Source organism: Lissotriton vulgaris, chromosome 6 (genome assembly GCF_964263255.1).
Source record: "Lissotriton vulgaris chromosome 6, aLisVul1.2, whole genome shotgun sequence".
NCBI classification, from domain to species: Eukaryota; Metazoa; Chordata; class Amphibia; order Caudata; family Salamandridae; genus Lissotriton; species Lissotriton vulgaris.
The window spans coordinates 685,340,433-685,367,544 of NC_141694.1; the positions used below are offsets into that span (position 1 = coordinate 685,340,433).

At 42.9% G+C, this 27,112-nt stretch overlaps 1 protein-coding gene across 1 annotated transcript in view; it reads left to right on the forward strand.

Annotated features, from left to right (window-relative positions):
• The window catches only part of ASCC3 (activating signal cointegrator 1 complex subunit 3), a 2,217,780-nt gene that overhangs the window by 144,331 nt on the left and 2,046,337 nt on the right, over positions 1 to 27,112 (forward strand). The window contains exon 3 of the mRNA XM_086926668.1: positions 11,932 to 12,082. Within this exon, the coding sequence (XP_086782794.1) occupies positions 11,932 to 12,082 (151 nt within the window). The remainder of the gene's footprint in view (positions 1 to 11,931; positions 12,083 to 27,112) is intronic.

Genomic DNA, 27,112 nt, shown 5'->3' on the forward strand with positions numbered 1-27,112 from the left:
CCATCAAATTGGATTTGATGGTAAAATACCGATTCGTTAAGGCTCCTGGGACTCTGAAGAGTCCCAGCTACATATGGGTGGCTCCGAATCGGTAAATTTACCGATTACTTATTTTACCGAATCGGTAAAATTACCGATTCGGTAATTTTACCGATTCGGTAAAATAATGCCCCCTACATACCATTCGCCTTTTTACCAATCGGTAACAGCCGAAAATACCGATTTTCGGCCGTTGCCGACCGACCTACATCGGGCCCATAGTTTGTTTACCTTCCTTAGTGAGCTCTGAAGCTTTTTGGTTGCTTGTTTCGCACTTCGGCTCTCCAGCCTGGCCTCCCCCTGCATCTGTTTTAGCATGGTGTATACTAAATCCATTGAGGGAGCCAGAGCTGTGCCGGCCGGCCGGTGTGCCCACCATGTTCAGGCATTACCCCATCATCCTGATAAAGCCGAGTGGTAGCTGAGTAATTCCACGTAAGCTTTAGAGCTGTTGCTGGGTCCATTCTGGAAGGGCTCGCTCTGGATTTGGATTTTGACCTACTTTTGTGAAAGGCAGCCCTTGGAGCAGCTGGTGCTCTTTGCACTGAAGAGGTCTCTGCCGAGTCCGAACCATCAGAATAATTACCATCACTAGAAAGCGACGAGTCTGTATCATCCTTGAGAGAGTAAAAGCAATCCCCTTCTGGAGAGCCAGCTGTAGTTTTAGTGTGAATAGGCCCCTGTCTTCGCTCCACTGTTTTCCTTGAAGATGCTTTTTCTAAAAGGGGCTCTGCAATGAATGAATACACATTTATATAGTGCATGGCTACTCGAGGGCATCCCAGGAGAATCAGCACCTGGTCACTGCATTTATCTTTAATCCTCCCAGTCATTTCCACGTGTAGGTGCATATCACTAACTGGCAGCTCATTATTTGCAGTACAGGTTATTAGTTCCTGCTCCCCCTGCAGATTCTGCTCACTCAGCCCTTCCAGCCCACCATTGTTCGGCTCCACTTGCCTGTCAGCCGGTCCGAAATGAGGCTGCAACAATGTATCCTTGCCGGGGAAAGTTTTGCTGATCTCCACCTGTTCCTCTTATCCGGCTCTTGCTGAGTCCGCCAGTGTCACTGCCAGAAAAGACTCCATTTAAGGGTAGGCAGCGGGAGGTTGCTCCACCGAGCCTTACTGCCTCCTTCATTACCAGCCTTCTGTTTCACAGCTTTGTTGCCGTTACCGCCTAAGCCACCGTTTTCTTCCAATTTCTTCAGTTCGCTCGCCGGGGCTGCACTGAGCCTCGCACATCCTTAGCCAGAGATGCAGGGGCGGCTGGATCCTTCTGCACGTCCTTCGCTTCTTTTTGTTGTTTGTTCGCTTTTGGCGCCATCCTAATCCTGGCAGTCACACACCGACAGAGAAGGTGGACTGCACGTCCAAAGTCACTATCCTCACGGATGCTGTCAGGTCCCGACTCCACCACCGCCGTGAGTTACGGTCGTTCACCCGACCGATCAACCAATCCAGCAGGTAAGGGTAGTGTAACATTTCATCTCCCCATTTCAATCCCTTTTTGCATCAGGGGGGAGAGGGTTTCACCTTCGACTGCTCACTACGGCCATCTTGCCTCAAGCTCCTTGGCCACTTCCTTGCTGGTGATTGTTAATCTTCTAAAATCTTATGAGGTGGTATCTGTGTAAAAGATAAACTATGCTACATCGGAGAAATTGAACTTAACACTGACCGACGCCAAAGTACTGATATTGGTAACTGCTCTTTCTTTCTAGTCCAAGAAGGCTATTAAAATATCTCATGGTAAGGATCCCTAAAGTCCCTGAAGAACTTGTCTTCATTAATTACCCATAACACGGGACTTGGAGTCCTGGGGTAGTCTTATCCTTTCATGGACAGGCAGGATCAATGCGATAAAGATGTCAGTCTTGCTATTCTTGCCTTACCTGTTCCAAGAGCTCCTGATCTGGTTGGACAAAACATATTTAAAGCAAATCAGACAAGGGCTATGGTTTACCTGGAGGGGAAGGGCACCAAGGATTCTTCAGAGACTACCGATCCAGCGCATGGTGGCGGGAGAAATGAAGGCTCCCACCATCCCCGGTTTTTTTCAGCTGCCCAACTGAGAATTGTGACAGAATTATCTGTGACAGAATCTGATACAAATCGATATCAAATGGATCATTCTGTGGTTTGCAAGCCTCTCTGGGATTTAGCCTGGGTAAAGAAAAAACATACCTCCTCACCCCCCATGGTTAAATTAGCACACCTGTAAGCGCTACCTTGAAGATGTGGGATAGCTAAGTAGCTTCGATGGGGATGATGACTTACATCACCATACATGACAATTCACTACAATGCTGCCTTCACCTTAGCTATGGAGGGACAGCTTTTTAGGCCATAGTGGGAGGGAGAGTGCTTAAAGATTTCAGATATGTATGAGGGGGCATCCCCTAAAGTTTTTTCTGCAATGCAAAGCAGACTTTGGCCTATTAGAGACAGACGCCTACACTTCTCTCAGATCAAGCATTAGATCACACACTCCTCTAGCTGCTCTGCCACCACCACTAGGGATAAGACCCCATTTGAAATGCTATTGCTTGTGGACACCAAAAGTATTACTTCTAAGCTCTACAGGTTACTTGTGCCAGAGGTGCCTGCATACAGAATTGCTACAAGGAATGGGAACCGGTCTTGGTAAACAGAATCCAGCATTACTCTGTAAATGACTGTGGAGAGGTATTCATTTTTCATCTACTTTGGTCTTGGATAGTGAAATTCACTACAAAATGTATCTTGTGCGGAATTGCATGCGCCCCTGTTTACACAACATGTATCAGAGCTCATCCCCTAGCTGTTGGGGGGGATGCAGGGTGTTGGGGGATGCAGGGTATTGGAGGAGACTCTGCATATTTGGTGGGCATGCCGCAAAATCCAGTCACTTTGCAAGAAAGTAGCTGGAACACCAAGAAATATTGGAATTTTCCATGCTTTTCACACCTGAGGTGATTCTATTGGGCTTTAAACCCACAGACTTGAAGTCCATGCGGAACCTGGAATGGCACCTGGTGCTGCGATGTTTGGGAGCTGCCAAATTGACTATCACTCATAAATGGAAGAGTGTAGACTGTCCTCCGGTGACCCACTGGTATAATCAGCTAAAGTATAAGTTGCCAATTGAAGGTCAGGCTTCGGTATGAATGGCACACTCCTGTTATATGAGGTCAAATGGAAGCTGATGTACACTATGTTGAGCGAGGGCATACCACAGTCGGTACCTCACCTTCGGTGGAGGGTTCTGAATATATTTGACTAAATAGGGTGTTATGGAGTCCTTTATATTTCTTTTTCATATTGGACTGTTAAAGATTTACAAGGCTGCTTTATGTTGATAAAGGGGTTAGACTCAATAGGATGACTGACTTGGTGGTCTTGTTTGGAGGGGGGCTTCCATCTTCCGCAGTTGGAGAACGGAAGTGGAAGGGAGAGATGGGTTGGGAGGGGTGTGAGAAAACTCATGACCTAGTTTGTAATGTGGTATGCTGAGGTTATATCTTCTGGGTGAGCTAATCTTATTCTGTTACTTGGCTAGCTGTAGATTCCAACTTAGTTAGCAGTTGAACTCTTTGATGGACCATGGCCTAGTGGATGTTCCTCGTTTGAAATTTCAATAAAAAAATCTGTGCAAAAAAGAAAGGAGGAGGTACACTGTTTAGACATTGTTTTCTGCTTGACATCACAGAGTGAACTACAGGTCTATATGCTCCACAACCTACAACCTTTGTATTTTTTTAACCGGATCGACACAGAAACCGGAGTAAAGACTGAGGTTCAGACAGTGGCTGAGTTTGCTGGAAGTGTGATTTGCTATATTGTGATATGTTTTGCGAAGTGGTTCTTGAGAAATGTAGTTTATTTTTGGCTGCTATGGATATTAAAAGTGAAGAAGGAATGGAGAAGGGAGAGGATGTGGCCTAATGGCTAGGGCGGTCAACCTCGAAGCTGGGGAACCGGGTTTGAGTCTCTGCAGGGACGCTCAACATCCTGTGATTCTTGGCAAATCACTTAATCTCCCCGTGCCTAACAAAAAATGAATGTGTCCGTCTGTAACGGATCTGGTGCTCAAGTAAAGCGCTCTGATACCTTCAAATCTAGTTTGTGCTATATAAAACTCCCCCCACCCCAAAAAAATGTAATGCATAATCCTTGCCACCATGACCGTAATAGAATGGAGAATTTTTCTTTATGCTAGCTAGTAAATTTTATATTCCATGTATGAACTCGAAACTTGTGAGACAAATCAGGAAATCAGTAGTGCTTGATAATCCTCAGTTAAGTGCAATACTGACTGTAGTCTAGGTTTAAGCAGGAGGATGGGTTATTGCTACGGACTTCGGGACCTTCTATGCAGCAGACCCTGTAGCGGAGGCTGACAAAAGGGCCTACCTCTCCAACTCCACCCCAGCCCTCCCCCCTCCCTCCCCCCCCCCCCCCCCCCCCAGCTGCACCGGGTACCTTCAAGTCTAGTTCTCAGTACATAAAACTTCCTCCAAAAAATAATAATTATCCATGCCACCATGCCCAGAAAAGAATGGACAATTTTTCTTTACGCCAGCTAGTACATTTTATATTCCATGTATGAACTCGAAACATGTGGGACAAATGAGGAAATCAGTAGTACTTGCTAATCCACAGTTAAGTGCAATACCGACTGAAGTCTAGGTTAAAATTAGATGAAGTTATATTGCTACGGAATTCAGGACCTTCTATGCAGCCCTCTATGCTGCAGCCCCCTTAGCGGAGGCCGACACAAGAGCCTACCTCTTCCAGTCACCCCTCCCTCCCAGCTTCACCGGACACGTAATAGTGACACTTGAAACTGACATTACGCCACAAGAGGTCATAGCAGCCATTCAATGACTACAACCCAGCAAAGCACCTGGCCTGGACGGCTGTGGCGCTGAGTTTTATAAAGCCCTTGGGGCACAGCTAGCTCCCGTCCTGGCACGGCTTTATAACACACTTAACTCGACTGATCTCCCAAACTCCATGCGCCTAGCCACCATCACAGTAATCCCCAAACCTGGCAAAGTTCCACAAGTTGCGCATCATACCGACCAATCTCCCTCTTGAATGTGGACGCTAAGATCTTTCCAAGTGTTTTAGCCAATAGACTGGCACCCTTTGTTCAGGGGTTGGTTGACCCTGACCAGGGCGGTTTAATTCAGGAGCGAGGGTGTAATGACAACACGAAACGGCTGTGTAACCTGCTGGACAGAGTTCGGCGCTCCCCCTTGCCGTCCATCCTATTATCGATTGATGCCGAGAAGGCCTTCGATCGTGTGCACTGGCCCTATCTACACCTTGTCCATGAGAAAATGGGCCTAGGCCCATTGTTCTGTCAATAGGTTAATTCCTGCTACTCTGTTCCCGGGGCCAGGGTGTGCCTAAATAGATTATTGTCCGCAACATTTGTTATCACCCGCTTACCAGGCCGGGCTGTCCCCTGTCATCTTTGCTCTTCGCACATTATATGGAGCCCTTCGCAGAACGGATCCAGGGCAACCCCCGAATAATGGGCATTCATATGGGCGGACTGCAACATCAAATCATGTTATAGGCCGATGACTTTCTCCTGACCCTCACTGACTCAGACACCACCCTAGAAGCTGTGGTGACTCAATTAACTGCTTTTAGTGGAGCCTCCAGGATCAAGACTAATCTGTAAAAAAAATGAATCCTCAATTTGACTATCCCTGCTTTGATGAAGACCCTGCTTAGCACAACGTTCCCCCTTCCAGTGAGCTGACCCTGGACTACGACACCTGGGACTACAGATGTACCCCACGCCCGCAGTCACTGCTGCCCAAAACTATGGCCACCTCTTGGCGGTCACACGATCAGACCTCTCCAAGTGGAAGAGTCATGGCCTCTCTTGGCTTAGAGGAGTAGCAACAGTCAAGATGACGCTCCTACCCAAAATCCTTTAAGTGATGCAAACCCTCCCCCACGATGCTAGACAAGTTACAGTCTCTTATCTGGGAGGGCAGACATGCCAGAATGGCCAGAACCCGTGCCTATCTCCCTCTGTCGTTGGGAGGGCTGGGGCTACCGCATTTGCGCTGCTACTACCAAGTCACAAAATTGCGCTATATGGTGGAATGGTTATAGAGAGAGACAGAAAAACACTGGTGCTTTATAGACCAGGTGATCGTGGGCATCCATATTTGGAAGGTCCCCTGGTTGCTGAAACCCCATACGCCAGTCAGGGTTTAGGTCTTGCCAGTGGTGAGGGCCACAGTTGGGGTTTGGGACACAGTACAATTGGAGCACTGTCTCTGTACACCCCTGTCCCCACAGACGCTGCTGATTAGCAACCGGCGCTTCCTGCCCGTGACCAAGCGATCAGCATTTCAGGCATGGTAGGAGGCCAATTGCAAGCGAATTGTGGACCTGTTCAATACCGAGGACCTTATGGACTTCCTTACACTACAGTTGGCTTATAGTCTTCCCGACACAGCACAATGGCAATGTTTGACCGTAGGGCATTGCATGACACAGCCCTGGATCCGGTCACATGCTAGTTGGCTGCTTACGTCCTTTGAGAAGTGGTTCCCCACCCCCACCTCCAACAAAAAATACTTATGCCATTCGTGTCATGCCCCTGACTTCTCAACAATCACCCGCACTGGCTTCTGGCCAGTCCTTTTGGGACGGGATCCTGGATGCAGTGAATGCTATGTTTCAAAGTTACGCTCTCCTGGGTCTCCCCAATCTGCTTACCTACCTGTTGCAGTCCAGTGGAGGCCGCATGATCGCTTTAACACTGGGCGCAACCAAGCATCTTCTTCTTGCCAGATGGGGCACCAATAATATTCCTACACATATAGACTGGCTGTACAAACTATCTGCGGAATTCCGGGAACTGACCTGCTCACGCTACCTTTGAATACTCCGCCTAACCTCTGCAGGAGAGTCTTGCACACACTAACCTATCTGAGACCACTTGGTATAGGAGATCACTAACTCTGGCCCGCAATAGCACTGTTTCGTTGCACGGTATCCCTCCACCTTACACTATCTTCATTCCCTCCTCCCTCTTTATGTAATGCATGTATATTTTGATATTTGAGGTTTTGCCACCGGCCTGCTGATGTTGGTGGTGGGCATTTGTATCATTTTCTTTCATATAAACTAATAAAATAGATCTAAAACCTAAAGCCGGATGAAGTACATTGGTAAACTGAGTGCTCTACGCATTGCTGATTGCTGTGGTCTACTGTGAACGGTGATTCTGCATAATAGTTAACACGCTAGTGACCTGGTGAGGCAGTTTTATGTTTATTTCTAAATTTAGTTGACTTTTCATAAAAGTATTTTCACCTGTAATTTTAGATCTGTCCCAAAATACCTTCATTTACATTTTACTGGGATTCTCAAAAGGATTTCATGTGGGTGTAAGAGGATTCGCTGCTCTCTCTGCCACTAATGTGGAGACATCAGTCCAAATTCCATTCAAGGACTGCGAAGGGTGTATTGCAAGGCATGGTTTGCCTTGTAAATGTGTGAACATCCACAAATGTACATTCAGGGACACCCCCAAACTCCGATCTGATGCTTTCTCAACTGAAAATGTTTATAAAGTTACTGCTCCCCTTCCAGGATGGGAAGGGAAACTTATAACCGCCCAGATTTCTACACTGGAAAATATTTACTATCTGTAGAGAAAAAGGAAAATATCATGTGCGCACGTGTTTAGGGAGCACCGTTCTCCCTATGCAAACATTTACTCTATGTAGCATTCTGCATAGGGCACGTATGAGCCCTTGGAAGATGTCAGATGATTTTCTCAGTAGTTCTTTTGGAATCCTATGCCTTCCCCCAGCTTTCCATAGATGTGACTAGAAAGGAATAGTAACAAGCATTTGCAATGCAATAGGTCTCACATTAGGAAAGTTTGAGCTATTGGTCTTGTAAATGACAAATTATTTATTTATGTGTTGGTTTTGAAAATAGCGAAATTAATAGCTTTGTTATTTACAATGCCAATAGTTTTGCAAATGTGACACCTATAGCATTTGTAATGCAATATGTGTTGTATTTACGTGACTTAGATGTATTGATATTACAAATTAAAATGGCTTTTATTTTTTTAATAATTAATACTTAACTAAAAGTTATTGTAATTTATAATGGCAATAGCTTTTGTAAATAACTTTTGTGAAGATTATGTTCATTGTATTTTATTGTTACGAAAATCCTAGAACAGAAGTGAAATATTAACATTTTTTTGTGCCATTTGTAATAAAGCTTGAAACATTGAGAGAACATATTTGAACTAGTTGTTGTTGAATGGTTGCACAGATTGATGCTGTGGTGGCGCAGAGTGATGTGGTGACGACGAGTGATGCTGTGGCGTTTAGTGATGCTGTGGTAGCGCATAGTGATGTTGTGGTGCCCCTGAGTGATGCTGTGGTGGTGCTCAGTGATGCTATGGTGATGTGATAAATAGAGGGAGGGTGATAGATAACGGAAGGGCGATAGATAGAGTGAGGGCAATAGATACATAGATAGATAGAGTGATGGCGATAGATAGACAGATAAAGTTCATTTATGTTGCATTGAGTAGAGTGTAATTATGTGGCGTGTAATTATGTGGCACTGAGTGGTAATCTGGGGAGTGTATGTTGTATTCAATAGAGTGTAATGTTGTGCAGTGTAATTATGTGGCACTGAGTGGTATTATGTGGAGTGTATGTATGTTGCATTGAGAAGAGTGTAATTATGTGGCGTGTAATTATGTGGTACTGAGTGGTAATCTGGGGAGTGTATGTTGTATTCAATAGAGTGTAATGTTGTGCAGTGTAATTATGTGGCACTGAGTGGTATTTGGAATGTATGTTGCATTGAGTGCAGTGTAATTATGTAGCATATAATTATGTGTCACTGTGTGGTATGAAATGGAGTGTATTTATGTTGCATTGAGTAGAGTGTAATTATGTTGCTTGTAATTATGTGGCACTAACTGGTATTATGAGGAGTGTATGTTGTATTTAGTACAGTGTAATAGTGTGGCGTGTAATTATGTGGCACTGAGTGTTATTGTTCGGAGTGTATGTTGCATTGAGTGCAGTGTAATTATGTAGCATATAATTATGAGGCACTGCCTATTATTGTGTGGAGTGTGTGTTGCATTCAGTAGAGTGTAATTATGTGGTGTGTAATTATGTGGCACTGAGTGGTATTTGGAGTGTATGGTGCATTGAGTGCAGTGTCATTATGTTGCATATAACTATGTGGCACTGAGTGGTATTTGGAGTGTATGTTGCATCGAGTGCAGTGTAATTATGTGGTGTGTAATTATGTGGCACTGAGTGGTATTTGGAGTGTATGTTGCATTGCATGCTGTGTAATTATGTGGTATGTAATTATGTGGCACTGAGTGGTATTTGGAGTGTAGGTTGCATTGAGTGCAGTGAAATTATATGGCGTGTAATTATGTGGCACTGAGTGGTATTTGGAGAGTATGTTGCATTGAGTGCAGTGTAATTATGTGGTATTGTGTGGAGTGTGTGTTGTATTCAGTAGAGTGAAATTGTGGCGTGGCTGGCTGGATGGATGGATGATGGATGGATGAATGGACAGTGTAAGAGAGAGTGACCGAGAGCTTGGGAAGGACAGAGGAAGAGAAAACGTGTAATAAAGAGTGAGGGAAAAACAGAAGAAAGCGAGAGATAACAGAGAAAGAGAGAGAAAGGGAATGCTGAAGAGGGACAGAGAGGGTGAACACGTAAGATTGATTGAGAGAGAATGAGGGGCAAAGAAAATGATAGTGAAAAAGAAAGGATGAATGGAGAGAAGGGGAGATGCACAAAGGCAAAGAATGAGAGAGACTTAGAAGGAAAAGAGGAGGAGTGAGAGAGAGAAAAATACTAGAGAATGGGAGAAACACAAGGCAAAGAGAGAGTATAATAGATACAGCGAGAGGCAGAGAACATCTTGTTAGGTCATAAAAGAAAGATTGTATAAGACAATGAAAAAGAGTAAAAGAGAGAGAGGGAAAGAGATAGGGGCAGGGAGAGAAAGTAAAAGATATAACTGAAGAGATTAACAACCCCTCTGGGACATGAGCCAAGATTACCGAAATCTGTTGGGGCAATCCGGAACTGTCCGGGCAAATCCGGGACGTCTGGTCACCCTACCACTCCCACACCACGAGTGAAAAGCTGTTTTTGAACCAACGCAAATGTGCCGAGAGTTTTTGAATAAAACCATGTGATGTCATCAGGTGACAGCCATCCCAATGAAAACTGACAACAAACACCCTGTATCTGGACCCACATCGGTGCACTAACGTGGATACACCACTTCTAAAACATGCTGTGCGTGAAAGACACATCTCATGCCCATGACGAACTTTAAACAGTAAATCATTAAAATGAAAGTAAACCTAACTAATGTAAAATAGATAAAAAGTAAACAGCTATTCGATATGCAAGATGGGAACATTATTTGCCTGTGTTGAAAACAGGGATAAAAGCTGTCTGTGTCCTCACTGTGCAGAGCTACGAATGGAAAGTGAACCTTGAAGCTTTTACGGGCGGGACTGCGGATCCCTTTGAAGCACTGCCTCGCTGCCGTGAACAGGGATATAATTAGGGAGGAGGAGGGGGGAGGAGAAATGAGGCCAGCGCGCCCTGCGCACGATGGGGAAGCTACCACTCCCACACCACGAGTGAAAAGCGGTGTTTGAACCAACGCAAATGTGCCAAGAGTTTTTCAATAAAACCATGTGATATCATCAGGTGACAGCCATCCCAATGAAAACAGACAACAAACACCCTGTATCTGGACCCACATCGGTGCACTAACGTGGATACACCACTTCTAAAACATGCTGTGCGTGAAAGACACATTACATGCCCATGACGAACTTAAAACAGTAAATCATTAAAATGAAGGTAAACATAACTAATGTAAAATAAATAAAAAGTAAACAGCTATTCGATATGCGAGATGGGAACATTATTTGCCTGTGTTGAAAACGGGGATAAAAGCTGTCCGTGTCCTCACTGTGCAGAGCTGTGACTGGAAAGTGAACCTCGAAGCTTTTAGGGTCTGGACTGCGGATCCCTTTGAAGCACGGCCTCGCGGCCGTGAACAGGGATGTAATTAGGGGGGAGGAGGGGGAGGAGAAGTGGAGAAGTGAGGCCGAGCAACAGATGGCTTTGAAGCGGACGTGCTCAGGCAGGCGGATGGAAAGCGCGTGCAGCAGGGGGCGGAGCGGATCCCTAGAGTTGCATCAGGAAAGCTAAACCAGCAGGCGAATGCGCGTTCACGATCACATGCACTTGTGGAAATCCGCCGGCTGGTTTAGCTTTCCTGATGCAACACTAAAATTCGATCCTATCCATTCCTTGCGGAATGGGATAGGCTCGACCTAAAAATGCATTCAGACGAAAATGTAAATCTTCTCTTGCACATTTATATTTTTTTCTTTAAATTAGGCCTAGTGTTCCGAGTTGTTTATGTGATATTAAGGATAATTATTGAAAGCATGTGAATATTTTCGAAGATACCAAGTGGAAAATTATTAAGGTCAATTATTTTTATAAAGTTAAGAAGTAAATATTTACTTCTGTCTGACATTTCCCTGTTTATCTTAGAATTTGTGTTCTTTAGTTTATGGTGAAAGGTCATATGTGATTAAGGCAAATAATTTCTTTCTCTCTTCTTCACTGTTATGACATGTCGGGCTTGCTAAGAGTTATAATGTCTAAAAAGCTATTGGAATAACCTATGCAAACCCTGTAACAGAATTGCTAATGTGTTCTTGTATAAAGTTAATAAAACCTGTTGAAATAAAAAATGAAAACATGTTTTTAGATGTATGCATTTTCTCAAAAAAGGCTCAATAACATCTTTCATTTTTCTTGTTTTTCAGAACAAGCGAACAAAGCTCCGCGAACATGTTCTTCAGTCTGACCTTACCTGGAAAAAGATGGTTTGCTTTGTCACAGATAGTCTTGATAAGAAGGAACAGCAAGCACTGAACGAAACCTTTAAAGAATTATTACATGCAGCAAAGCAAATTGGTAAATCTTTGATATCCTTTACATACCCTTACAGAGACTTTCTCTTTAGCTAAAGTCCACAGACTCTTTTGTAACATTTCAGCCTTGATCTGTCAAAGTCTTAAATCACAATTGTTGGACAAAAAAGTCCTGAACATTACTTGGTCAAAGCAGAAAAGGGTTGATGTATTCAGTACCGTTTGTTCTATTTTGTATCCTTTTATATTAGTGGTGTAGTTTAGTCTACAATGGTTTGTGAGTGTGTTTGAAATTACGTCTTTATGTAGTTTAAATTCTTACAAATGTGGCCAGAGAGTCTGTTACAAACCTCATAGTCCTGGCGCCTTGATATACTTCGGTAAAAAAAATATGTTGTCCAGAGATTTTCATTTTTGATTTTGTGTTTGGTATCAATAGAGAAGTCATTTAGGTTGGGTAGACATTGCTAATCCGGGCTGAATTTTTCTAGATGACATTTTTTAAAATGGCTGTTGTGTTACAGCGATGACGTAATATTTCATAAATCATGAGACCTATATACTTCATTTTGGTGTCAAAAACATAGGTTTTGATGGTCAATTAGTCTTATAGAGACTGATAATCACTTCGCAGAGCAACCCTTCTGCCAGTTTCCAAAATGGTCGCTCTATATTGATGTGTTTTAGCCATCATATTAGTAACTTATTTTAATGTTTTTGTTTCAGGCTTTCCTTTGATTCAAATTCGTAAATGTGACCAAAGCAGGTGGTATCAGAGGATCTTTACCTGCTGACAGAGTGTTGTTAACTACAAAATCTGAGGACTCCTTCAACAAAGGAAAATGTGTCATATGCCAAACTAATCCAAAAGAAAAGCGAACATCAACTACATCTGGACAGAAGAGAGTTCAAGATGCTGCAGAAATCCAGCTAGATAAAGTTCACAAAAGATTGAAACTAATGGGTAAAGAGGATCAAATATTTTATCATTGTAACAGCAAGTGCTACAAGTTGTATACAAAGGGAATAAAAGCCTGGAAGAAATGTGTCAAAAATAGCAGAATCCAGTGAATTACAAAAATCCAAGTGTTCTGAGAATGCGTTGACAACTAAACCCTAGCCCATCTACCTAGAAGATCAATAGCGACCCTTCGTCCACCTGTAGCAACTGATCAGAAAGCAGAGGATCTTCAATGTGCTATCTGTGTTTTAGGCAGAACAAGGACCAAAGGGATTGAGGAAAGAACAAAGTACAGAGTATGTAAGTCTCAAAAGGGGAAAGATGTTTATATCTGCAGCTAGTTTCTTCCAAGATGAAGTTTTCAGCCGAATAGCTGATCTAAACAGCAAGGTGAACGCATTTGCTGTGGATTTGTATGCCCAACCGAACTGCATGTGTGCATTAATTTGAAATTATGAATGTACAATCCGCTCCCAGCAGCAACGTAACCACCAGCCTTCAATGAAGTTTGCACTCTTTGAAAAAATAAATTAAGTTTTAAAGCCACTCCTGATTGCTGGCTACGGGCTCACACTCTGTGAGATCAGAGAAATAAGGGTCAACATTGATGAAACTGTAATGATCCATTATAATTAAATTAATACTTTTCTGGTGAGAATGTAAAATATTTTGTCATTCTAACCAAACGAATGAGACACGTATGGTGTTCTCAGCTGATTTGACTTCTGAAGTTCTTGCAGCCAAAATAAGATCACAGTATATAGTAAAATCAGCAGGAACTATTTTAAGAAACGTCCTGAAAGATTTAGATTTTGGACTTAATGACACAATCAGTGATGCCCCAGAGCTCCGCAAATCATGGGAGTCAACAAGAATGCCTATTGTTGTCTTAACATTTTTTGAACCACTGTTTAATATCCACAAAGCAAAACTGTCACAAACTAAAGTTCTTGAGTTCGGAAAAAAAGCAGACCCCATTGATGATGGATTTGAAGATATAAACGAAGAAGTGGAAGACAATCCCATGAACCCACAGACTTATGCTGTACAAATGAACTGTCTTTTCCAAATCATGTTATACTTGTTAGCAGCTCATACTGTAAAATCTTGTGAATTTGATAGCACACCACTTTTAAGTTACTTTACCATAAAAGGATTTACAATTGCTGCTCTTGATAATTTTGATTTTGAAGACCGCTCTTCTTTGTCTGGGACATCCAACACACATCATACTGCCATGGTGCTTTTTCAAGACTGTACCAATGAAGTAGCTGCTGGAAAACAAGCTGTGTCTGCTGTAAGCGTGAACAAAAGAAGCTGCAAGCTTATAGTCCAAACTTATAGTGCAATCGTATTGCCTTACCAGCGTGTGCAAAATCACTACAAGCCATCAACACGTCCCACTCTACCAGAAGGTTTCAAAGTGGCTGAGAACATGGATCTTCTTCTACCTGATGCTGCGGTCCGCAAAGCTGATTTAACTGAATTTGTCATATCGCTTATTCGGTGTGGACTGAAAGATATCCAGTTCCTACGTGGGCTGAAGTTCAAACTCTGACATCCCAGAATAATGTTCCAGTGAAGAAGATTGGGGTTTTACCAGGAATACCATCTCCAGTAACAAAAGACACAACAGTATACACGGCTCTAAAGAATTTCCAAAATGTGCATGCTCAAATCAGCCTATCCTGCCAATTTTCTGTTACTAAGGTGTTCTCCATATTGTAGCTGACATTTTTTGAGCAACCCAGTAGAATTTGTTGATATTTATCCAATGTTGGGCGTTTTCTACATGCCAAAAGTTGCGTTGTAGTGTGCGGAAAATTCTCAGTGGATGTGTCCTAGACGATGAACTTATTGAGGCTATAATCTTTGGAAGCAAAACTGTTCAGTCAGTATTGAATGGAACTCACCGTGTTCATTTGTTACAAGGTATGCTCATCATATCTGAGGATATAGAAACATTTTGTTGGAATGCTTTCTGGAACCAGAATGACAGATTAGGTTTTGCGTATCTCATCTCAAAAGTGAACAGACACAGGATGCACTTCATTCAAAAGACGTAATGCAAATCCAGATAATGTTCAGTACACTCAGTTCAAGATCTGAAAACCACGTTCATAGAGTTTGTAAAAGAATGTGAAGAAAAATCTGAACTTTGCAAGTATTGAGGAAATTTTTACACATGAAAGCTCTAGTGAAAAACTTAGTACATGCTGATCAGGAACGTGATTAAGAGCTGCATGTGAAGACTGTGGAGTCATTGATTACTGTGTTTCGCAAATTTGATTGCATACATTTCATGAGATATGGTTCCTGGTATTTGGAAAAAGTGAGAGGGCTAGAAGTGGAAAACTGTAACTCTACAGAAAATTCATCCAAAGACATTTTTTGGTGAAAGTCGGAGAGTTCAATGCTGTGGCTCCAGATAGGATACTGGAACAGATGATCCAGAGATCACCGAAAAGCTCCAAAGGAGTTGTTGGTCAGACACATAAAAGTGAATATGTTGCTCAATGACAACTAGTTTACTATGAAGTCCTTTCTATTTGCAATGTTTTCAGTGAGATGACAAATTCAAAATTAATGGGCCATTGTGAAACTGTTCCTCACCACGAACGGTGGGGAAAGAGGGGAATGTTTTAATAAGCATGTTGACAGCCTTTTTCATTTCATGCAGCAGCAAGGAAACCGCTATGAAATTACTGAACCTGTGCGACTAGACAACTTTGTGACCAAACAATATGTGGATAACGATATGAAGACAGGTCTACCAGATTTCCTAGAACATGGATCAAAACTATGAGGAGAGATTTGTATTGAAAGAGAAGAAGTTGTTTGACATAACTAAAGCTAAACTTCCACGTTTTAATTGCTCTAGTAAGAGTTTTGTCCAACCAGCCACAATAAAACAGGTTACAAAAACATTAATTTTGCAAAGATATAGAGATGGATGCAGCAAAAGAAAGTGGTACATTTATCAAGGACATTCTGTTGCATGATCTTCTTCCAACAAACTCATTATTTGATGGAGATACTGCAACCAAATCAGTGAGCACAAACGTGTACAAGGGCTCGAAAAAAATGTAAACCTGAAGAATTTCAATTTGAAATGGTGTCCGCATTCAAAATTGCTGTTGTTGGGGACTATATGTCACAATTGTGAATGGTTAAGATGGCATCCATGCAAAACTTTTGAGAGGTCCTTCAGACTGTTCTACAGATACCCAAGTCAATGTGCCCCTTGCAAGCACTGTACATTGTCTTTGACAGTTATCTTGAACTTTCAAAGAATGTGAGAGAATCAGATGAATGACTACAAGTGGAATAAAATTGACCTTGCCTGCATCAACAATTCTACACCTATACCAGTGCAACTTTATAAATTCTGGTCATCAACATCAAACAAGATGTACTTAGAGATATTAACTCGCCAAAACATTGCTGATGCTTCAGTGAACACTGAATTTCCAATTATTGCAAGTGGAATGATTGTCAAGGAGGAGTTGGTGCCTGCAGAAATATATTCAAAAGGTACAGGCCATATTGTTCAAGAACGTAAAAGCAAATTGGAGTAAGCTGACTTTCCTGTTGGACCACATGTTGAGTGGTCTGTTCAAAATGGTTCCAAACAAGTTTTTGTAATGTTCATAAGTCAAGGATTGTCAGAGGTATGGATGTGTTATGGAACAGGCAAGAAAAGACACTTAACCTGCTTCATATTCAGTTCAAGAAACTTGACCCAGAGCTGCACAGTGTTCTTATCAAGGCACATATTCTTATGGCTGATGACACTGGGCCAAATTGGAACAAAGCTTGGAGCTGAACCTGTAAAGTTCCTAAAAGGATTTGATGGCACAGAAGAAGAAGGCAACTTTAAGACGTAGAAAAATACCTTGTGCGTGTGTGGAAAACGAGTTCTGACTGTCACACATTTGACGATCTTCTGTACAGCGAGTTCAAGAGATCATTCCAGCTAAGTGACCTTCTACCCTCATATTCTGTGCGTGAACACAATAAAAGAGTGTTCTACTTGATCAGAAGATGTGTAAATGTTTTGGATCTTGCATATGTAGCGTAAAATCCATGTGGATTTGGTTGGGAAGATATTGATGGGATGCTAAAACCTACAACATTTCTAAAGCCTCTACCCACAGAACTTACATGTACATGGAAAACCTGTGCTACAAATAGATTTCCCTGACGATATGCTTTTCTCAAATGTTCAACATTCTGCAAATGTACCACAAGTGATTGGTGAAATAAATAAAGTGAAAATGTGTCTAAAACTGGAGTGATAAACATCTTTTCATATTCAGATCATAACCATTGTTTGGTGTATATATAAAAGGATTGAAAACCATTATTATTTGTTTAATTTTATAGATCTCTTCTTCCTCTATTGTAGCCGCCATTTTAGAAAATGGCGGTAGGGTTGCTCTGGGGAGTTATTTACTTTCTCTATAAGACTAGTTGACCCCCCAAAACCTATGTTTTGACACCAAAATGAAGTATATAGGTCTCATGGTTCCTGAAATATTACATCATCACTGCAACACATCCACCATTTTTAAAAATTTGACCCGGACCTGCAATGTCTACCGAAGCTAAATTACTTCTCTAATGAGCCAAAAACACAAATGAAAAATGAAAATCTCTGGACAACAATTATTTTACGGCGATATATCCGGGGGTAGGGATTATTAATTGGATGCAGTTATTGACTGCAGTAGTAGTATATACCCCTACAAGATATATTTTTGTATTTATCAAAATATTGAGCACCAAGAACAAAACCACCATATGTATATATCACTGCAAAATGGCGCATAAAAGCATTGATGACTTGATGGTTGTGGATAGAAGTTTGATTGAAGATAGATGGAGAAAGATGAAGGATTGCCATAGAGATACATAAACCAGAATACATGTTTACATTGGGATGCAAGCTTTGTCATAGCCCAAATATCGGAATTGTCGGTCAACATTCCTGTCGTATAGCCAGAGGAGATGGGCTTTGAGTATAGAATTAGAGGTGGGAGTTAAAAGTTGCTCAGAGGATTCTGGGAGGAAGGGAACAGTCCAGTGTCACAGGCTTTGGAAAGACATTTTGCTGAGTGTGATACATGCTGCTGGTAAGATTGCTTTTGACAGTACTCCAAAATATTTTCCAAGAATCCCAGTAATCTGCTTTTACTCTGACAGCCACCCTTACCTCGGGTAGCGAGTCTCTGAGCAGGCATCATCTTCCTTGCCTCATGCCGGCTTCCGCCTCAAGCCGACAAGGCAGGTGCCATCTTTGATCTGTACGTCACGTAGGGCTGCCAACAAGTCGATCAGTCCCTAAACCTCCACAAAGGCAATTCGGGGTGGCCATGATCTTCACTTCGCAAGCTCCTCCCCCAATCTCCACCGACCAGCACATGGGAACTCCTCCCCTCCAACGTCCGGATCAGTGTCGACCCCTCCACCGGTCAGGTACCACCGTAATGGGGTCAAGCCTGCACCGCTCCCCTTCCATTTTTCTTTCAAGGCTTAAATTAATCATAGAGCTTCAGGAGAGTTGTGGGAGGGGCCATAGAGTAGTCTTCCAGTGGTTATGCATCATTTCAGTGGCATTTGAAGTAGTTTCATCCAACGGTTTTACCAGGATAGTACAGGATATTTGTTTCGGGGCAGGAGCTCAGCACACGCACGTCTAGCCAGCCATCCTGTCAGGTCACGCTCTTCATTCTGAAGTATGTGGTGAATGGGATGAACAGGCTCCAGGACTCCACCACTGTAATCTGCCCATCTCTGCCATGTTTTGGAATGTTTGTGAGGACAAACTATAGCCTTGTAAACTGCAACGCAGTGATACCCCACTTCCACACTGTTAGCGACAGGGGTGCCTCGGCTTTCCACTCCCTAGCTAAATTACGTTCCGTGAGGGTCAACTCCAAATAGAGAAAGCCCTTTTATATCTGTTCCCACCTAGGCCATCTGTGAGGTTCTAGAGGGCTGCACTTTGGTCTCTCAGAATCTGCCAGGTGAGAACCTCACCCAGGCATGCTCACACACCAGGCCAGAATCTTTCCATAATGTGATTCTCAAGCATGAACGAATTAAAGAAATAAACAAAACTACAAGTCCCAGAAAGCAAAATTATTTGCGGAAAAAGCCAGGTCTGGCTTAAGGTGCTAAATGTGAGATGGAGATCAGTATCACTGGGACATACATGTGGTTTTTGACTTGGAACTAGCACGAACAGTTTTTGAACTGGACTAAACAAATTTGTAAAATATAAATTTAAGAGGTAGGTTGTGCTCGTAATTTTTTATCATTTGTCTTGAAAGTTAAGGTTAATCGGACAATTTGGATTGAATGCTGATATTACCTTTCAAGTGCAATTGTCTGTTAACCAGTCAAAAAAGTATTTTTTTTTCTGTTTTACACCATAAAAGCAATACATAAAATCCATAAGAGTGCCAGGGAACATTTCATTTTGCAAAAAATAATCTATAAATATGCAGTGGCGTTTGGATGCATCCTAGTGCTATGATACAGTGCACAAAGCCTCCATATGACCATGAACCAAGTTATTCTGTAGACAAAGATAAAAAAAGATCTTAAAACACACTGGCAAGAGTTCACAAAGGACCATGAAGGCTAGGCTAAGTTTGGAAAAGAGATACACTCGTATACCCCCAAACAACCTCTTTATAAACTCTCAGCTGTCAAAATATGCAGTTATTGTGCATAAAATTAAACAAACAGAGGCGCAGGCCATATCAGCAGATGTATACAGTTAAAACGGAGTACAGCATAGGAAAGCAAAGCTGTTAAAAAGACATGGGAATAGAATATGGCCTAGACATGAATACTTTACTTATGGGTACGAGACTGGGAAAAAAAGAGGCAGCGCGGTTAATGGCGCTCCTCACCTGGTCCATGTCTAATACCACAGCCGGCAGCTTAGATCAAGACTATGATCTCTTTAAAGCCACCCTTTGTAAGGCCTTCCACCAGTTGGCACCAGAGCGGAAGATTACAGTAAGAGACGGAGGCCAGAGGGCGCCTTGGTTTAATGAAGCTCTTAGAATGAGTAAGCAGAATCTCCGCCAGGCCGAGAAAAGATGGCGAAAAAACTATGATCCCACTCAACTTTTTTTATATAAAAACTTACTGACCTCATATAAACAAGCGATCCTTGTAAGGAAGGCAGAGTTTTATGAGGATAGGATCTCGGAGGCTTCTAACAAACAGAAGAAAACGTTTAGAATCCTGAAAGAGCTGAGCCAAAAAAATGACACGTATATCCCAAGACGCTCCCAGTGATTGCAATGTTTACCAATCGTTCTTTCTTCGCAAAGTTAAGGACATTCTCCTAGAGATCGAAGATATGGACCTCAGTCATAGCCCCCCGACGCTGGTTAAAGCCCAGCCACTCCCGGCTCCGTCGGGTGCTCAACTCACCCATTTCCCTTGTCTTGATGTCCTAGCCTTAAAATACTTGGTAAACTGGGTAAAATCGGGTTCCCGGGCAGACCCTTGCTCCCCGGATATTTTCTGCATGGCTATCGCGGGAATGGAGAAACAGACTCTCTGTCTCCTAAATTCCTCGTTGGAAACTTGCTATGTACCAGCTGATCTAAAGGAAGCCAGAGTTACACCTTTGTTGAAAAAGATTGGAGCAGATGTGACTGACCTGAAAAACTACAGGCCAATTTCTCAGCTCACTTTTGTATCAAAGCTTTTGGAACAACATGTCCTCAAAACTCTTTCCACATTTCTAGAGGACCACAAGCTGCTCCAGGTCAGACAGGCGGGGTTTAGAGCCCATCACAGCACAGAGCTGGTGATGCTATCTGTCCTGGATGAGCTGAGAATTGCTGCCGAAAGGAAAACTTCGAATGCCCTGATTTTACTCGATCTATCAGCTGCATTCGATACGGTCAGCCATAAAATTTTACTGACCCGTCTTATGGATGCAGGTATTAAGGGACTAGCATACCAATGGCTGGAGTCCTTTCTGTCTGGGTGTACCCAGAGGGTCCAACTGGGCGCACAGATATCAGATAAGGGCTCTCTGACCTGCGGAGTCCCCCAAGGTTCTGCATTGTCCCCTCTTCTGTTCAATCTGTACCTCCAACCACTGATGGAGAGCCTGGCACGTATGGATTGCCAGGTTTTCAACTATGCCGATGACACACAACTTCTGATATAACTTGATAACTCGAGCCTAGCTCAGGAACGAGTTCAAGATATATCACGGTTTACCGTAAAGTGGATGTCTGCCAACTCGCTTAAGATTAATCCCGATAAGAGAGAAGTCCTGACTGTCCCCCCTAAAAACAGCCTGTGGTGTGATTTTTTTTGGCCACGGGAGCTGGGTCCTGCCCCCTCCCCAGTCCCCGTGGTGAAAAGTCTAGGCATAAAAATAGACTCTGATCTCACCATGGCCAAGGAAGTTACATCAGTTGTGGGGACATGCACTGGCCTCCTGAGGCAATTACGTAAACTTATGCCCCTCCTGTCTACGACCTCATTGCAGACGATTTTGTCTGCTACCATTATCTCAAGGTTGGACTATGGCAATGCCGTGTATATTGGCCTGCCATCAAATCTTACCAGGCGATTGCAGGTAGTGCAGAACGATGCTGCCCGACTGATCTTCGGCCTGTCCAGAAGGGCGCATGCCTCTGAACTTATTATTAAATTGCATTGGCTACTGATGAAGCAAAGAGCCATCTTCAAAGGCCTCTGCATCACTCATACAGCCCTGTATGGCCAGGCCCCTGCCTACATTAAGGAGCGCTTTCACACCTATACCCCGAGACATTTGGAAATAGCCAGGGACAGAGCAGCATGATCCAAACAATAGGTGCTAAAGTACAGAGCAGCATATTCATGCCAATAGGGGCACAGGTAAGTCAGCTAGGAATACTGAGGGCAAAAGGTTGCTATAGGACCATAGTGTTCATATGAATATCCCAGCTTCAGTGTAGGAACTTAGCAACAGTGCACACTATTGCCTCTTTGTATCAATACGCAGCAACCTGAAACCAGTATGACATTTTCCTGCGCCAAGTTGCTTACAAATAGGAACAATCCACCTCTTCCTAGGTCGGATATTGGCTAGACAGAAGAAGTAGTAGTAAAGGAGTGTGTTGTTTGCCTGGAGGCAAGCTACACATGGAATGTCCCACATGGGCCGGCTCGTCCACTTTTGGGAGAAAGGCATCACAGGAAGGGAACCATTCTAAACTGTAAATACAATTTCCTGGCTGATGCTGCAGATATATAGTCCAGGAAAAGTTCAAACCTGCAGCATAGAATGCTCTTTGGGAGGTTTAAATTAAATCTTAAAAAAATGTTTGCCCCATTGGACAAGGCTGTAAGCCTCATGTCCCCCCATAGATCGGCCCCTTACAGAGCACTCCCCACTGCCTTCAACTGGTAAATTTTAAGTGCTGGGGAAATCTGTTTGATTTTAGAGGAATAATACAACCGTAAGACGCCCCAAGGCATAGTGGGCTAGGCTGAGGGTGCACTTCTTGATTTGGGGAATCCAGGTCATTGTAGAAGACAGTCTGATGCCCAAATAGTCGAATTATGTCTCTCTTTCTAAACTAGTGCCTTCCAAAGTAATGGAGCCCCTAAAAGACCTATGGGAGCAGATGGTCATAAACTTTGTTTTTCCCAAGTTTATTACCAGGCTCCTTTAATTATAGAACTCAGAAAACCGATTGATAAGGGTCTGGACGACCATTGGGAATCTAGAGACCAACAACGTATCATCCACAAAAAGTAATATCAATGCACTGTGGCCTACTGTCCTTGGTGCATCCCCCCCTGCATTGCTCCATAGAGACCATTTAAGTAGAGCGAGGAAAGGGTGGGGGTTAACCTACAGCCCTGCTGGACCCCGCTTTTGACCAAGACCCAACCAGTATGTTTCCCTTGCTGACCCGACCGGACTTGTGCAAAAGTGTCTGAGTATTAAAATATCTAAAGGTGAGGGTGGGATACCCATATCTCTCAACAGTTTTAGATGCATGAAAATAACATAAAAATGTAGTTTCTAGATGACCACCGTCTTTGACTAAATGGTCATGAATCGAAAAACGGGATCGATGGTGCTGACCTGTTTACTTATTACCTCTTGAAGGTAGCACAGTGTGTTGGGCTCCTCTATCCATGTCTCTAAGGAAACCAGATCGGTCTGGCAAATATATTTTGGGAAGACATCTAGCAGGCTAATTGCTCTATAGTTTGGTGGGATATCCGTATGGCCTTTCTTATGGATTGAAAGTATTTCCGCTACTTTCCATGAGGCTGGAATCTCAGCTCCCTCCAGGATTACCTTGGTAAGCTTATTCAGATATTTAGTCCAGTTATCAATATGTGCACTAAAAAGATCCTCAGGGATTCCATCTGGGCCTGCAGCTTTTCCTGGGACCAGACTTGTGATTGCATTCACCTAGAAACAAGTAGAAAAGTAGAGGGCTGGGACTAGACCAAATCCACTTTGCCCATCTGACTCGGGAAGTGTGTAGGTTTCCTCTCCTTCCATGTCGTAAAGTGCTGAGAAGTGCTCCCACCATGCCCGTGGTTGAATGTGGTTGTTCATTGAGTCATGAACGGGGTGTCTTCCAATTGTCTATTAGCATCCCAGTGCTAATGGGAAAATATTGTCACTCTTCTAATACAAAAGGGCATTATAAAGGTGTTCTTGCTGAGCTAAACTCGAGCATTTACTGGAGTCTAGTATCCGAATGTAATCAAGGAAAACAATAATCCTTTGAATGGCTTTACAGCTTGACTGGTTGCGAGCCTCCTGCAGCCTCACTATTCAGTGTAATTACTTCACAACTGTGGTGCTGGCGCCTCTGTTCTGCCTTTGCTGGAATTTCACTGACATCCATTTCTAGTTGACCTCAGGGAATATTACGGTGCATTTGTACAGGACTTTCGATATATAGAATGTCCTTGGGAAAGGAATAATAAATCCTTACACTTGCGAAAATGCCCATGTGGGTTTGGAAGTGAATGCTTTTCTCTGTAACTGGTTTCCTTTTTCTTTTAGTAGATTCAGTGAATTGTGCAACTGCATATTTTTTACTTCTCTCCGCGTGCCCGAGTAATTTCAATGTGCGCCAATATATAGTAATTTGAACACATGCGAACAGCCCAGAGAGAACATACGCTCTGACAGTGGGAGGCAACGGTAGGGTACCGAATGTTTAGGATCATTGGGTACAAGTGTGGTATTGGCTATTACAAATTCACAACAGTAGCACTATAATTCCAGTTTTTACGCACAAAGTCGGCACGCATAGACAATGGGGAATAGACAATGGGGAACACTAAGTTAGGAATAGAACTCAGAAGCATCTCCATAGACCAAGGATTTATGTCGAGATAGAGGGTGGAGAGTTCCCAGGAGTGAGGACGGAGAGGTCCTTGCTAATTTCATTAGGGACTAGTTTGAAACACTGTGAAAGGGAAGAGACTGCAGTTAGTTGACTCTGGGAAGGGAACCATGTTAAGAACCCAGGAAGGGCACTGTGGATTCAGGCTCTAGGGTCCCCTTAGTTCATATTTATCCCAGACCATAGTAAGTTCCCTTTAGAGCCCACTGTGGTTCTTCCTTATTTTAGCTTAACTGCACGTTGTAGGCCGCTTTGCACAGCCATAGGTAACACGTTTTATTATTGTGCCATAATACTATTTTAGATATATGTTGCACATGTTTTTATTATTCAGTTCTTCTTAGGATTCAGTTGTACATTTTGTACAAGGTGAACAAACCTAGGGCCCTGTATTTCTATGATCGGTCAGCAACATGTCCTAACATTTAGACACAACACAAGGGGCACAGCTGCTGTTTTCCGACACTGCACTTATCATATTAACCGAGACTTGCCATTTGAAAAACAGAGAGGAGTATTCGAGCAGAGGGGAAAGATGCTGGAACGAGCGCACTAGCCTTGCGGAATCTGAGATGTGGACCAGCTAACTACAAATTCTAGGTACGGGGTCCGGTTCTAATCCCAGAGATCACTGGTATATTCCTGTGGTCACGTAGTGAGGATAGGCTTAAACAGATATATCATTCGCCATGATAGGATTTTTCATTGTATATGGTTTGCTCGTAATGATGATAACCTTGCTCAGTTGTATATGTTTTCTAATAGCACCCCAGTTGCTTCATAAAGAGCATAAAGTTTTCAATAAATATAGTAAACTTTCATTGTGTCTCTCTTTTGTTTATTGTAAACATACATACGTGAGAAAACGAAAGGGTACTAGATTATTGTGTTCTAGGTTGCAAATTTACCTGCTAGTCTGGCAGGTTAGGAGGGGAGGTAAAGCACTGTGAGCTAGTCAAATTTGGGCCCAAAGGTACCTATGTGATATGGTGACTCAGTCCTTACATTCTAACGTGCTGTGATCCCAGGCACAGTTCTGTTTCCAAACAGAATCCCTGCAATATGGCACTACCAACAATGGCCTGGCACTTATTCACAGATCTCTTGAGTAGTACTTGTGTGTGTCCATAATACCCATTGCACCTACAATTGGAGATGTAGGTGATGTTGGGGATTAATTCAAATTAATTGCGTGGTGATAGTATTTTAGGACGCACCTACTTTTAACTGTTGGTTTTTCAAGCTTGGAATTTTCAAAGTATAACTAGTTTTTGTGTTTGCCCTTTATTTCCATTGCTGTTCTGACCATGGTGCAGCCACAGTCTATGATAATAATAGTCGATTGCAGACCTGCTGTCCATGCACATGTAACTGCACATGGACTTACGAAAGTAGGTGGTGATTTTATTTTTGTGGTTGAAGCCCACGATGGCTTACGCTTTGAAGTCTTTTATACTTGTGTCAACTTTCCAGCTACGGATGCTAATAGCAATACATTTCATGAAATCACAGTTGTTGCACCACCACCACAATAAGGAGTTCTTAGAAATACCACTATCACATTGGGAACATCAAACTTGGGTCCCTTAGTAATGACGGGCTACCTGGCCAGCATTAGCTACTTATACACCATTCCCTAATCTAGCAAATCTCACTGTTCAAGCGCCACAACAATTATATACTGTTCTAGTTAGACTATGCAGACGCTTAACTCAATATTTTTCGCACAGCTTGTTGGTAGCACCAGCAAGAGTTGGTCTGCCAGGGCAAGCCCAGTTTCCTGAAGTGCCTACAATAAGTCCTGTAATTGTTATTTGTTGTGGGCAAAATTCCCACCAATTGTGCAGAAGAAATTCCATTTTAGGTCACCCCAAAAAAATGAACCTATGTTCCCCCTCTTACTGGATCACAAGACATTCACAGAATATTGACTTTGTGCTTACGCCATGGAATGCTTCCTGCAGTAAGTGACTGTAGAACATGGGGCACAGTCTTTGCTGAAGTCTATATCATAAGTCATGGTACTCCGTCTATGTCAGTCTTGCCGGAGGTGTTAAAACAAATACAGAATAAACACTGGGCAGCTGCTGCCCTGGATGTGGGGATGAAACTAATGGGAAATTTTCCTGTGGTGTCTGCAATAATTCTGTCTAACATTAATGGTGAAGCAGCTCACAGAGGTCGCACAAGCTGATCGGGAACTTGAGCTCTGTATAATTGCTGCAGATGTCTTTACTTCGTTAGAATGCCATAATTTGAGAACCGGGCCTACTAAACCACAACTTGGCAAGCCTTCTTCCTACAAGGAAGCCAGGCAGAACCCTGAGTTTATTAAAAAAACATGGGATAAATCCTAACTAAAACAGAAAGTAAAACCTTGAGGAGGTTCTGCGCAACCGGAGTCCTCCGAAAGGCACTATAATTTGTGCACACAAATCAAGGCTTCAGACAGGTATTAGATTTCTGATACTCATTCCCTTCAGGACTCAACTGACAAGCAGTGAAAGACAGAAGAGGGTTTTCTGATCGCAGAGTAGAAGAGTACGATATACCAAAGAAGGACGCACAAAGCTTGTCTGACTTGAAGATAAAGAAGGAAGAAAAATCTCCTCAATATAAACCCCCATTTTCAAAAAAGAAAGTTGCGGCTAAAACTGCAAAGTATGCCACAGATACTGAGAACTCTCTTCCTGAAGAA